This window comes from Perca fluviatilis, chromosome 9 (assembly GCF_010015445.1).
Source record: "Perca fluviatilis chromosome 9, GENO_Pfluv_1.0, whole genome shotgun sequence".
Taxonomy (NCBI): Eukaryota; Metazoa; Chordata; class Actinopteri; order Perciformes; family Percidae; genus Perca; species Perca fluviatilis.
In genome coordinates this window covers 19,781,288-19,796,114 of record NC_053120.1, presented here as the reverse complement: position 1 = coordinate 19,796,114, position 14,827 = coordinate 19,781,288, and the positions used below count along the sequence as shown (strand labels likewise).

The following is a 14,827-nucleotide window of genomic DNA, read 5'->3' as shown; positions in this document are numbered from 1 at the left end:
GGACATGATGGACACTGTCCTGAATAACCCCTCCCACCCGCTCGAAGATGAACTGTGGCAGATGGACAGCACATTCAGCCACCAGCTCATCCTACCAAAGAGCAAAATGCCATGCTTCAGGCGTTCACTTGTGCCCACTACCATGAGAGCAACTGTGACCACAGCCTAAGCCAGCTGTGACCCCCCCACACCCACACCTAACCCACTCCTACTCAGCCAACTTGTCACAGCTCACATCTCAGAAGCCACCCACACATGATCAGTGGTAAAATCACTCTGTACTGGCTGTGCCATTGTTTTCCGATAGTGATAGCGGTGACGTCCAAGCGGCATCTCGGTTGCCAATGAGCTTCCAAAGTGCAACCAATTAGGCAACAGCTGTATGTGACATAGCAATTGCCAGGGCCTTCTTTCTCTGCAAGAAAGTGAATAAGCATATATCTATTCTATAACAATAACTATTGCGTATAACTATTCCTTAAAGGGAATATGTAATATATTGTTATATGTTATATCATATCGCATTTTTAGAATATCATGCTACGATTTCGATGAGGCATATGATGAAAGTGACTGATAGAATCTGATTTTTGCAAAATACCCTTCAAATGTATGGAGGAAATATTTATTCATAATTCAAATTGAAAGTCCAAAGAGAAATTGAAAGTCCAAAGAGAAAACAAAGCCAGATCAAATTAAAAATATTATTATTTTTTTTAATTTTCCATTTGGCTTTGGCTTTTGAATTTAATATTTGGCTTTTGAATTTCAATTTAACATTGGCTTTTAATTTTCATTTAATATTTGGCTTTTGAATTTCAATTTAACATTGGCTTTTAATTTTCATTTAATATTTGGCTTTTGAATTTCAATTTAACATTGGATTTTCATTTGGATTTAATATTTGGCTTTTGAATTTCCATTTAACATTGCCTTTTCGTTTGACTTGACACATTTCAACGTAAATGAGGCCGTGGCCCAAAGGCGGCTGGGAGGGTCTGAAACGAAAAGGGTGCAGAGGCACCTTGTGCGAACAGCAGGGGGGGCTGACGGCTGAGGAGCACACTGTTGAGCGTCTGTCTGCAGCTTCACCACCTTGGCCAGCCTTGGCCTCTTATTTCACATGATAGAAAATGATGATGTGGCTAAACACAAACGCGACATTTCATGCAACAACCGTGAAGTTTTCATGTAGTTACTATAATTTTGGGCCGCGAAATGTTAGGTGAGGACTACATTAGACGTATTTAAAGCTGATTCTGGTTCCCAACTTCACCCCAAGTGGTGTCTGTTTAAAACATGACTCAGACAACTTCTCTCTTTTGATGTTATATTTAATTAAGCAACAGTAGAAACATGGGTGTGGTACTAGTAGTTTATTTTTTGTGGTCAGATCTCGAGACACACGCGATCACCAATTGATAGTCGTCTAACTGCGACCTCTCCTTTTTCTCTTCACTTTTTTTCTTCGTCGGCGGTGAGGTGCGTGTGCCGCGCTTATTCTCCAACACGTAGCCTCACTGCGCCAGCAATCACTCCTGATTGACCGCTTTGTACAGCCGTGTAGGCTACTTTTCAGACTTCCAGCTACGCGTGTCTGTAAGATCACTGGCCGGCCAGCAGGAGACGATCCGGCCGCCACCAGCTGGCTGTCCCGCAGACTGAAGCTTCTGACGACATCGGAGAAAATGTGCAGTTGGCCATCAACGTTTGTAAAACTGCCCATATTCAAACTCTACACAGTTAATTTATCGCATAAAAAAGTCTCAATAGTGAATTTAGTGGTGGAATAGCAGATGAAAATTGTAAAAAGTTCCCAGTTGTTTGCTGCTGCTACTACGGCAAACTCCCGATCTAGATTATAGAATCGATTGCTTTTTTATAATTTCCATCTGCTATTTAGTTAGTTAGCTGGAAGTCTGAAAAAGTAGCCTACACAGGCTGTACAGTACTGTAGAGTTTGAATATGGGCAGTTTTACAAACGTTGATGGCCAACTGCACATTTTCTCTGATGTCGTCAGAAGCTTCAGTCTGACGGGACAGCCAGCTGGTGGCGGCCGGGGTCGTCTCCCTGCTGGCCGGCCAGTGATGCTTACAGACACCGCTGTTAGCTGGAAGTCTGAAAAAGTAGCCTACACGGGCTGTACAAAAGGCCGTCAATCAGGAGTGATTGTTGTGAGTACATGTTGGAGAATAGCGTGGACACGCACCTCACACCGCGCGCACCACCCGGAGAAAGAAGTGAGAGAAAGAAAAAGGAGAGGTCGCAGTTCGGACGATGACTGACTACCCGGTTGAGATTGTGTGTGTGTGTGTCCTCGAGATCTGACCACACACAAACACACGTAAGCAGAGCTACCCACACCCATGTTTCTACTGTTGCTTAATTAAATATAACATCAAAAGAGAGAAGTTGTCTGAGTCCGTGTTTTAAACAGACACACCTGGGGCAAAGTTGGAAACCAGAATCAGCTTTAAATCCAGTCCTAATGTAGTCCTCACTAACACGGGCTCAATTATAGTAACTACATGAAAACTTCACTGTTGTTGCATGAAATGTCGTTTGTGTTTAGCCTACATCATCATTTTCTATCATGTGAAATAAGAGGCCAAACCAGCCTGGTTGTGAAGCTGCAGACAGATGCTCCTCAACAGTGAGCTCCCCCTGCTGCTCATAAGGTGCCTCTGCACCCCTTTCATTTCAGACCCTCCCACCAGCCTTTGGGCCACGCCTCCTCATTTACATTGACATGTGTCAAGTCCAAACGAAAATGCAATGTTAAATGGAAATTCAAAAGCCAAATATTAAATCCAAATGAAAATCCAATGTTAAATTGAAATTCAAAAGCCAAATATTAAATGAAAATTAAAACCCAATGTTAAATTGAAATTCAAAAGCCAAATATTAAATTCAAAAGCCAAATGGAAAATTAAAAAAATAAAATATTTTTAATTTGATCTCGCTTTGTTTTCTCTTTGGACTTTCAATTTCTCTTTGGACTTTCAATTTGAATTATGAATAAATATTTCCTCCATAGGGTTTCACCCCTGGACATCAAAACAATATTGTCTCATCTTGTCCTTCCTTATCTTATCTCATCTCATAAATGTCATACAGATATGTTCACACTTGTCAGGGAACCACAGACAGAAATAGAAACCATCTGGCTACCTGACAGAACATTGAATCTACTGCATCATAAAGGTTTACATTGCCTATGTTTAAAATGGTAATATACCACATTCTGTTGACAATAAAGGTGGAAAGCTTGTTTTATCTTTAGCATATAGATTTGTATGTATTTACCTAAATATAAAACACTGATCCAATACTCCAAAGCAGCTGGCTCGATGCCATCCTGTCATCCCAGTGAAATGTAGATCTGTGATAATAACATATGCTCCCACAGGCTTTCAATTCTATTTATTTCCACAAATCACTTGACAGTAGAAAAACAATGTTATTAACACTGTACTGAGCCCAATTTCTTGTCTTTTTGCAAGGCACAGTGTACAGTGCTACTGGTTCAAGGAATATTACATGCATTATACATAATGCGTGTGACACTCTGATTCCCATGTGCCATGTTAACTCCTAAATAAACAAAATTCAAGTTTCACTCCCCTATTATTTATTTTTCCATTATCTGGTATAATCAGAACTATGGGAATTACGGAGGAGGATGGACCTCTGACACTGTCGTCTTGAAAGCCTAGCATGTGAAGCATTTATTTGACCCTCCTCTGGCCCAGCATGCAGCACTAGACCAGTGTTACTCATTGCACGGTTCGCGAGCCTCCTGTGGCTCGCCAAACTTTAATTTGTGGCTCGTATGGCAGTAAATAATACGGTGATATGATCATGATCCTTCAGCCATTAGGATACTGAAAACAAATGGTTTAATCTATGCTTGTGTTGTCACTGGCATGTTGATGTTGATGTGGAGGCTGATTGTTGCCGTTACTCTTGTCGTACTTATTCATGACATGGATGGCATAGACTGTAAAAATGAATTGCCCCTTGGGGATTAATAACGTTTTCTGTATCTGTATCATGCAGTCAATACAGATATTTCATAAAAACAAGCAGGGCTATAACATAACCCTAAGTCTGCTCTTTTACAAATAATTTATATTAAAAAAAAATACCCAAAACAGTGGCATTACAATATACGTATATATATTATTATATATATAGTCTTTCCATCTTTTTACGCCAAATGTGCTCTTGGATGGTTAGATACATGATGGGCTAATGTAGAAAAAATTGCATATTGTGTGTTTAGGGACAGACATGCTATTTATGACTGGATGTAACTTTTGATGTTTTGCTCTAAAAGTGGCTCTCCTATTGACTTCGTCCTATCAGTGTTGCTCTCATGAAAAAAATAGTGAAAACCACTGCACTAGACGATAGAAAGAAAAGATTAATGATTCCATGAAGGTCTATGTGTCTTATAATGTAATATAATGGAGTAGGTCATGAAACACGGAACTTGTGTTGAGGGGATCCATGATGGAACAACCTTTAAGAATTGCTCACTTTTAATCCAGAATGGTGCCCTGCATTTCTCTTCTGCATTTCTGTATATAGATGTTTTGAAATTAAAAGTCCCACAACCTAATGAAGACCATTTTCTGATTGATTTAGAATGAGATTAGGTTGTGTATGTTTCTTTTTTCGAGGTCCAAAGCAGAACATCAAAGAGATAATCTACTTTATTAAGTATTCTTCCAAAGTCCTCCGAAATTCAAAAGTCACCCACTCAGCTCCCTAAAGAGCTGGGTTAATCAAATTATTTTAGTGAGCATGTAAAGCTTCTTCTAATCAAAGGCTAGCTGGCTAATTCATGTCTGAATTGGGATAATGTCTTCTTTGGAAGATGACTTTAAACAAGGTTAGGTTTCTACTTGCAATTCTTTATTTTGTTATCTGATGTTGGTACCCTAAGGCACATTTTGTTGATATTACACTGTGCAAGGCCTTATCAATAAATAAACAACTTGGCATTTTTCTCTTAAATTCGAAATTGATATTCTCTCTTGGCAATCACTTTATAAATATTAGACTAACTTTTACTGGAAAAAGCTCATACGCACATTTAGTCTGTCTTTGAAATTATGTAATGCATTACTTTGGTGAATAAATCTACAGTTGACTGTTTTTCAAAATACCGTTGCAACATTTTCTAACTTTGGCCAATCCATGTTTAGCTGCATGCATTAAAATATAATAACTTTTGGACTTGTTGGACTTGCTATCACATTTTCTTCCATGTTTGGCCTCAGTGGGAATTAATAGTGATAAAAGAGTAACAGATTGAAATAACATTTTAAATAACGTTTTCAGATGTGCACCCAGTTTGACTGAGGCACTCCACTGTGAATGAGAAACAGCCTCTCTCTGAGCCTGAATATGGGTTGCTATCAGCTATTGGCTTGTAATGAAGAGAAAGTGACTTTGACATTCACTGTATTTCTTTTTGTTTGAAACAGCGTCTTTACTTTGTCTGTGGGGCTATAGTCAATATGGTGTCAAATTTAACAAAGGTTCTGTTTCTAGTCATATTTCAACACGAAAGCTTTAACATCAGAGCTGGTGAAACTGAGAATCTGCCTCCCATATTCACTAATTCACTGCAAATTATTTTACATGTTGAACTCAGCTCATTTCTCTAAAAAACAGAAAAGCATGTATATATTACACTCTTTTTTTAGCTGAAAATACTAACAATTAACAGAGTGAGAGAGTGTTCCTGCTCTTGGGCCCTGCAGCAGTGCATACTAAGTTCTTGCAATATATTCATAAACAACATATTCACCAACATATGCTACATGTCCACATGGACTACTGGTTATTACGGATTATAATTGATAACCTGAATAGTGGGTCATCCTAAATTAACCAGTGACCAGGAAAAAGTAAAATATTCACAAAAGTCATTGAAGGAAAAACTAAAAGAATAATAAAGGTATCTTTGATTAAGATACAGTAATACATTTTTGCTGCCACAGTATGTCCTTAATTTCCATCAGGATTATTTCTGACATTGTGCAGGAGAACGCGGATATTCAGAGATTAATATTGAATTCCTTGGATGTGATTGAATGAGCTGAAAAGATCTGGCTGTCTTTTGTTTCACTCCAGGAACAATCAATCACTGTCAATCAGTACACATCACTAGTTACATCACATTATCTTCATCTGTTCCTCAGTTCTTTTCAAACCAAACTTAATTTACGTCCCATATGTTGTCTTTTGAGACATTTTTAGCCTAGCAGATAAGCACTCTGACACTCTAGGACAGTCAAACCAGGTTCCAGATTTTAAAAGTTTTTTTTTTTTCTAACATTGACTGTTCCGCAGCAAGAAGCACGAGCCAGACGTGCTAAAGTTCAGTTGCGTCAAGTGGCAATTACAATACAGTCACCAATGTTACTACTGAATGCTCGGGTTTTTGACTCACCCCCAGCTAATGACATTATAAATACACTGCACTTATGAAATATGCAATAGGATGGAACATCTCCCACTGATTAGCTTACGTCTGGGTCTTGTCTGAGTAGACTGGTACTGTAAATCCTAGAGGACTGAACTACAGTATTTTACTTCTTGAGGAGCCTCTACAGTAAACAGACCTGCCTCTCTTTACCCAGCATGCCTGCTATCAGACACACTGAGCTACCTACAGATAATCCTTTTTGGCAGTGCAGTTTCTACCAGCCTTATCAGTGATATGGTGGCAAGATCAAGAGCTGTGCAAAACCCCTCCTGCACCCTCCTCTCGCCACTGCGCCGCCACCCCAACTCCTGTCCCGTACAGTTTGTTTTGAGGTGATACGCTGACCTTCATTTTTCCCGAGTGCTAACTCCCCCAATCATCTCTGAAAGGGCCTGATAAGCAGATGGCATGTCATCTATCATACTTGACCCCTAGGTCCCTGGACAATGTAAATAGAGATGGGTTTTTGTCCTGTGGAACCTAAAGACTGTGCGCTTTCCAAGTCGAAAACCTGTTGTTACAGTACACAGGTTTAAAGACACATAGGCTGTGCTCAGGAAATACAGCTGGTATTTCCTCCTTTTCTCATGTATATTCTAATGGAAAGTAAAGAGAAAAAATAAATTCTCCATCAACTGCATGTACAAAACTCCTCGTAATGCACCACATTATACAAGATACATCCAGCACTAAGTAAGACCACTAATTATCCTCTTTTATAGAGCTCCTGATCTTAACAGCATGCTCCTCTGAAATATCAAAGTGTGCCAGTGTTTCCACAGTTCATTTAATTGATCAACAGTATCCGTGCTTGGAAATGAAAGCCATTATGTTTGATATAATAAAAGCAGACAATATGATTGCTGTATGATCTTCTGTTTTCTCTCTGTAATTCATTTTAATGAGTAAGAATCAGGGAGGTGTTATTTTTGCTATTTGTCTGATTGGTGCCCGGTTGTTTGTGTGATATTCGTCATTACGGGTTAGGTTCTCTTTTGCCGTGGCTGGGCTTTTTATTACAGTGCCCTAAAACACATTCTGAGTGCTAATACTGATTAGTTAAATGTGGGAGATACCGACACTGAAATTGATTTAGGGTTTTACTGTGCTGGGAAGGGTGCTTTCAAACAAAGTGATGTCTCGTTCTCCTTATTTGCTTCAGTTAATTAATTGTGAAACACTTAAGAAGATATGCTTCATAAAAGGAAACTTATTTTAAAAGCCCTGGAAACAGAAATGAATATTGATTGTTCAATCATTGCAACAAAAAAAAAACTTGATACATAGATGGACAGACCAGTATCCCGAGGCATTGCATCTATTTTGAATGATTTGCACCTCTCAATTTAAGTCTAATGGCAACATTCAGCGACAATGCAGGAAGGAGAAGTTGGTATGCTCAGTGAACTGACCTTCTTGTGTGTTATAAGGTGTAGACATCCAGACCAATTAAAATCCAAGTATTAAGGGGCCATTGCTTACAATCCTCCAGGTGACAGATTTGATGCTACAAAAGTGATTAGCCAACAAACATCATGTTTATCTTATTGCTACATCATTTAGAAATAACACAACTCAATGACTATTAGACTTAATACATTTTACTAAAAGAATGTCACTTATAAAGAATAGACCATAAAACATTAAATCTACTAGGCGATGACTTCTGAGGGCTCAAATGAGTGGATTGCTTGCTTACTTCCTGGTTTAGGTCAGTTATTTTTAGTGCAGTACCATAACCGGTCACTAGGGGTAACCAAAGTTTAATAACTACAAATTAACTTACTCACTAAACCTAGTGAACTGAAGTTGGAGAAAGCAAGGAATTTTAAAACTCTGACATTGGACGTTAAAAAAAGCCTTGCTCTTGAACATATTTCGGGGTTTTGCAGAACCATCCAATATTGATATTCTTATAAGGTACTAGAGTTGGGACGGGTAGTCAGTCTGGCTCAACAGATGTACATTGCCAGCAATGTGTATAGATAGATAGATATGTGGTGTAGCTAGAGCATACTCCATCGCTGACACAGCGCTGTGGAGATGGCAATGCGGGAATAGGACGCATATTACAGTATGAGCTGAAGCACTTAAATTATGCCATACAGTATGTTCTCATGCTAAACACTTTTAAATATTGGGATAATGTTCTTTTTAGGATTCCAGCTGCTTTAGCAGTAATACAGTCAATTTCCAGTACATTTCTCTGATTCCAGACTCTCATAGAGCATTCGCAGCACATGTTGGACTTCCACAAAAGCCCACTTACCTCTCCTCCCTCCAATTTGTACTATATAAACAGGTTGTTATCCATATTTCATGGGCCCAAGCTTTCGCTCTTCTTCTCTGCCCCCCGCAAAGACTCATTTTCAGGGTTGCTTTTCAACTTTTTGTCAGTCTCAAATATAAAAGCCTGTGCTGTCCATTCCATCCCCCTCCCCCATCAGCAGATTATTCTACTTACCCCACATATCTCTCAATGAGTCTCTCTGTTTCCATCTCTATTTGCTCCCAAATGTACCGCTCTCCCCTCTCTACCTCTGATTATCTCTCCCACTTCTCACATTTCCTCAGGAGTGTCGGCCATTAAATGCAAACCTGGTCATGCATGTCAGTCCCACGCACACGAAGAAAAAACACAGCGGAGCACACAGAAACCGTAATAACTGCTTTCAGAAGAACAAGAAAACTATTTCACAGACTTCACTTTTTTCTCTTCTCATCTTCCATGGATATTTCTCAGTATTTGTGAGGATAATATTGGTGGTGGGTATTAAAACTGAGACCTGTCTGAGCCTTTTCAGTTTTTAAATTGTGCCCAAGAATCTTCTTTCTTTTATATGTTTATTCCCACCTCTTACAGTACTGTATTTGAGCTCTTGTTACAGGGGGTTCTTTTATCCCTGTCGCTGTCACTTATATTCTGCATCTACCGCTGCATCCAGAAGATCAAAGCACATTATGCAATGTAGCGCTTTCAGGTCTGTGACATCCTTCCCCTGTTTTGATCTTGTATTTACAACTGTTTTTCAAAACCTGCATTCTTACTCGTGAATTGAAAGTTGTGGCAAATAAGAAGGGAAGTCACCGTTAACGGGACAAGAAAAGTGTTTTTTTTGTCAATTCAAATCTTTTTCCAACTTTAATTGGCTCTCCTTCGCCACAGCAGTCAGGGCGATTAATAAGACGATTCAGTTGGAAAGATGAGTTTTGGTGCTCCCAACAACAGACAGGACTCTGCAGTTGCTGTATGAGAGCTGGAGCAGAAAATGGATAGTCATTTCCTTTTATGGCCATGAAAGGCTGCTGTAGAGATCCAGTCTTGGCCTATAATTGAGACACTAGGGTATATTCTCTTTCTGGACAGACTCTAATGGTTAGTGCATTAAGGAGGATGATTGAAGAAAGCAACACACTTACAGTAGAGGCTGCGGTAAATCAGAAAAGATGGCTTTTTGGCCAACTTGTAGATGGCAGTGAATTCACACTGTGCAGTGCTTTAGGTCTTCCTCCTCTCTCATCTCTGGTGAGAGCTCTCTTCAGCAGAGTTAAATGGGTGTAATTTTGAGGCAAAAAAGAGAAAACTTTTAGTGGTAATGGAGAGAAGGCTTTGGACATGTTGCCATTGCCCTTGGAAATACAGTAAATGCACTCTTCAAGCATCGCGCAGTTGTTAGGAGGCTCTTCTCTGCATCACTCTCGGGTTTTGTATTCAGCTCATGAGGGATGAGGAGCTGAGGCAGTAGCTTTCATTAAGACATCAGCTGGACTGCATATTCAAAGACCTGCAGTTTCAAGGTGCATAGTCCTGGCCATTTCTTACAAAGCCTCACAGATAAAAGTCTTGGATTGTATATTTCTTTTCACATTTTAGTAATTTGATTAATGTTAGTTTTAGTGTTGTTTTTGTCAGTGAAATTTTAGTCTAATTTTTTTGTGCATTTTTACATTTTGTATGTCTTCTCAGAGTTCCTATGCCACATCCATTTCATTTCTATGGTTACACCTGTCACCGTGTTTGATGTGTACAGTTATCATGGTTACATGTGTTGTGTTATCACTAGGTTAGCAGATGATAACTTGTTTATACCAGCATGCAATGCACACAATGCCCTTGTCAACATGCATTAAAACAGTTGAGTCAATACTAAATACAGTTGTCATTCCCAAACTCTGTTTCCTATTGTTGACCCTCTACTGTCACAGAATCTGACAGGTCACAGATTTTGATGCAACACAGACCTCATTCCTGTCATTCCTATTCACTTAGTGCTGCTACCTGAGCTCTCCACTGCATGCATTGTACTGTATTCACTCACATGTTCACTAAAATACTATTCACATTCTTGGTTTAGCTTAAGATGAGCAGCAAAAGCATCCGATAACACTAGTGCATGCCTTGAGCAAACAGCTATGCGGTTGACCGCCAAAATAAATGCATGATTCCCACCAATAGCTTATAAACATGAAAGATAGCCAACTGAACATTACATCCACTGCCCTAATAATGGTTATTACCATTAACTTACCTTTTTATTAATGTCAGCATGCTGGCCTGCATGTTTTTGTCTCAGCTGTTTTGTTACTTTTTGTGTAATTTTCAGTGGTATTGTAAATAAATTCAGTCCATAAATTTGATATTTTCTACTTCCAAGAATTGGTAATGTTACTAAAATTACTTTGCATTAAAACAGTAGTTATATCATTTTTCATAATTTTTTTCAGATTATAGTTTAGTTTTTATTTGCTGTGAACATTTAGTCACCGTTTCCATTGAAGAAATTAACACTGCCTCAAAATACTGTGATTTTACTGTGTACACTCAGCATTTGTTACGCAGTTTCTTTCATTTTCAACCATTTCCTACAAGCTTCATTTGTGACTTTGGGTGTCAGGCTTGGGCAGCTTGTTGTGTGGTTTCATACAGTATATATTCATTTATGACAGCTGGCTACCAGCAGATTACTGGTCTTTCATGTAATTGTGCCAGGGGGGTTGAGTATTGGTTGCCAACTATCCTGATAAAACTTAAAACGCAGGAATTCTACCCACCCATGACATGTCTTCTTCCCATGTATTTGAATCTTAGAGGGACGGGGTGCCTATATGTCACTCCATGATAAGTGTTGGGAATTACATAGTAATTAGTTTACCCATTCAAAACAAACCCTGCCTGACACTGACAGTGGGAGATGCCTGAAGAGTAAGATACTGTACCCACTGACTCTAAAAGCAACCTCTGCTAAACCCTTGCCTGCCAAATGTGCACAGAAATTATTAAGTTAGGATTTGTTTCACTTGTATAAATCAAACATACAGACATAATTAAATGGAAATGCATTTGTTGCTGGTTTATTGTAAAAGTCTGTTGCTGAATCATTTTCTTCCCTTCTTAATTCTGCAACCAGATTAGTGACACTTCAGAGGTTTGTGCAGTGTTTCAGTTGTACTGTACGTTTTCACAGTATATACTGTAACACAGTAAATTCAAAATCAGAAAAATCCAAATAGTTTTACATTTGTGTTAGTTACAGTGTTTATGTTTGTTTACCCTGATTGCCAAGATTTGGGAAACAATTTCCAAAAGCCAAAAGTCATGTTTATTATTGTTCTCTGTGTGATTTGAATACATTTCTGTGAGATTCTATTTTCATTTAGTTTTTCTTTTGTATTTATAGTCATATAACAATTTATACATTCATGACATCCCTACAGCATACATCTTGAAAGGCCAGGTTGTCCTGAAAAAAATGATATCTATAACTTGATTGTACATAACAGCGTTGAGGTTATACAAACATTATTACACAATGAAACCAGGCAACCCAAATATTGGGAAAAATGGCTTAGACCTCAGGGGGTTAACTCCTACTTACAACACTTGCATGAAAATGCCTGATGTCAGTCATCAGAGATGTGACTACATTGGCTACAGATTTGCATTTCACCCAGCTTTGGTTGAAAAACAGAATTCTCCTCTTAATCAAAACTGTCTTCATTTTGTATGTAAGATCATACTGAAGGGAAATGTGATAGGAGTCCTATTCTTAAGATTTTCTGCACTTTCCTATCTTTGTCCACAGAGAGATTTCTAAAAGAGTCCTGTTGACTTCCTGCACTTGTGTCACCTTCAAAAACATTGTGCTATCGATTATGTGGTTCTATACGCTTTGTCCTTATGGCACAGCAAAGATTTTTGTCTACCGTCTTCTAAAAATCACACCCCAGACACCTTCCCTTCTCTTTCTTTTCTTAAATTATTTCCTTACTTCTTTTGTCAGGTTTGATGTCTTCAGTGTCACCCCTCCGCCCTCTCAGGATGAACTCTGTGCTTGGTGCAGAAACACTGTTGTTTTACTCTGGCAGACAATTATCTCTAAGACTAGGACAGTGAGAGCTGCTCTTCACAACAATATTCCCCTAACCTTAAATCAGTCCACACTGCCCATCACCCACTAAATGACACAAACACAAACACTAAATCACGCTAACACACACAGGTACCCCTAAAGCATTTTCTCTCTTTTCATTTATCTTGTATTTATGCTATTAAAGCTGTGTGGACTTGCACTAAAGTTCATCTAGCACACACACACACACCCCACTTCAATCACTGTCACTAGCCTCAGGAAAAACCTCTCAATCAGCCCAACAACAGTATGACAGTATCTGCAATAAACCACCCATTAAAAGCTGAGCATATCCATCGCCTCTCTCTCTGTTTACCGCTCCTCACGAGTCTTCAAAATCTTTTTATTGACAAATCACACCTTGAAGACCTTGGAGGTTTTTAAATGCGGTTAGAAAAGGTCATGACATTCAGAAATGGCAGTCTCTTTGGGGAAATGGCTTGGATGTCTGGCCGTTAAATAAGGTTAGTTCTATCAGCTCGATTTCCGTGCTGTTTGGTGTCCTCAGCATTGCTTAAGAATGGCTAGCTCTTCACTAATACTAAAGGCTCTCAGTGCAAGTTGGAGTAGTTGCGCCATGTGTAAAACACACCTAGAGGCTAATAAAGAGTGCAGAACATGCTCACACAACTGCCAACACACATACTGCATACAGTAAGCACTTACATGCCGAGTATGTTCCCATTTGGTGGTGGTGGTGGTGGTGGTGGCGTCGTGTGTATGGCTGTGTGCATTAGTGGTGGGTGGCTTGAGGGTTGTTGCTGACAGTTAACGATACACGTCCTACACGCACACACTTTTATGCATCCTGTCTAGCTCACTGCTATCTCAGTTCCCTGCTCCCCTCCTCATTTCTTCTCATGCACCTGAGGAATTGAAATACAAGTGCTTCAGGGTAAAGCCTTGAAGGCCCCAAACAGAAACCATTAACCCTTTTGTATTCCCCTGGCCTCGCAGCTGATGGATTATTCAAGGCTTTTGACAAAGATCCACCCTTTTTACATTCACTAATGATGAAGAAAGGTCAATGAACACGCTGAGAGATGCCTTTGGCAAAATAATCTCGGGACTCAATACACCAAGGCTCTATTGGCCTCTGAAGTGATAAACGGCCCTTTTTTAATCCAAGTCCCCCCTTCCTACTGAATTACTGTAACGTTTTTGAAACAATCAATGGGTTGAACCACTCACAAGCCAAAGTCCTGTCACCATTGACACTGTTAATTAGCACTGAAGAATCCCAGGCGCTTTTGTCTGAGCACATTTGAAAGGAGACGTGCGGATTATACCATTTAGCTTTACATTTGTTATTCCTAATGCCATCTAGCATGGGGAGATCTTAGTGATGCTGGGTGGCTCCCAGTGGGCCTTCAGCCACAGATCTGCGTCCCAATGTGAAACAGCCCACAAAACCTGGAAAGGGGCCCATGTGCCTTTCACGAGAACACTGAGCATCCTAGCACAGATCAGAATCTGAGCGATATTCCCTACTTCCTGGATTGCTCATTTGCATTGCTTCTATATATCTGCCACTAAATTTTATTTTTGTGTCTTTTGCTTTGTTTGTTGACATTAACTGATATGGGTTTTGAGATGACTCGCAACCCCCTTCTTTGTTTCAAATCAGACCAAACCAGACAAAACAGGGTTGATAAGCCACCCAAAAATAAATGTGGGTGGTTTATTACCCACCTAAATATATTTATATATTCAGTCAATGAATTAAACAACATCCCTCCATAAAGTATGGCAACATGTACTAAATATGGAAGGAGTGTAATTGTTGATGAATAAGTTCAGGTTATGTTATTCATATTTAATTTGCCAACACATTCCATGAAAAGACCAAAATCAGCAATAAATTGATCACTAAAAAGTATTTTCTATGTGTATCTAAAACCTGATATATATTT

The 14,827-nt window shown here is 39.2% G+C and overlaps 1 protein-coding gene across 4 annotated transcripts in view; it reads left to right on the top strand.

Annotated features, from left to right (window-relative positions):
- negr1 (neuronal growth regulator 1) overlaps positions 1-14,827 on the top strand; it is a 194,638-nt gene that overhangs the window by 154,220 nt on the left and 25,591 nt on the right. The window contains exon 8 of one of the 4 annotated variants that reach the window (XM_039811022.1): positions 9,079-9,182. The exons of the other annotated variants lie outside the window; for them this stretch is intronic. Within the exon in view, the coding sequence (XP_039666956.1) occupies positions 9,079-9,167 (89 nt within the window). The 3' untranslated portion in view covers positions 9,168-9,182. Of the gene's footprint in view, positions 1-9,078; positions 9,183-14,827 lie in introns of those variants that run through there. 4 annotated transcript variants of the gene reach the window in all.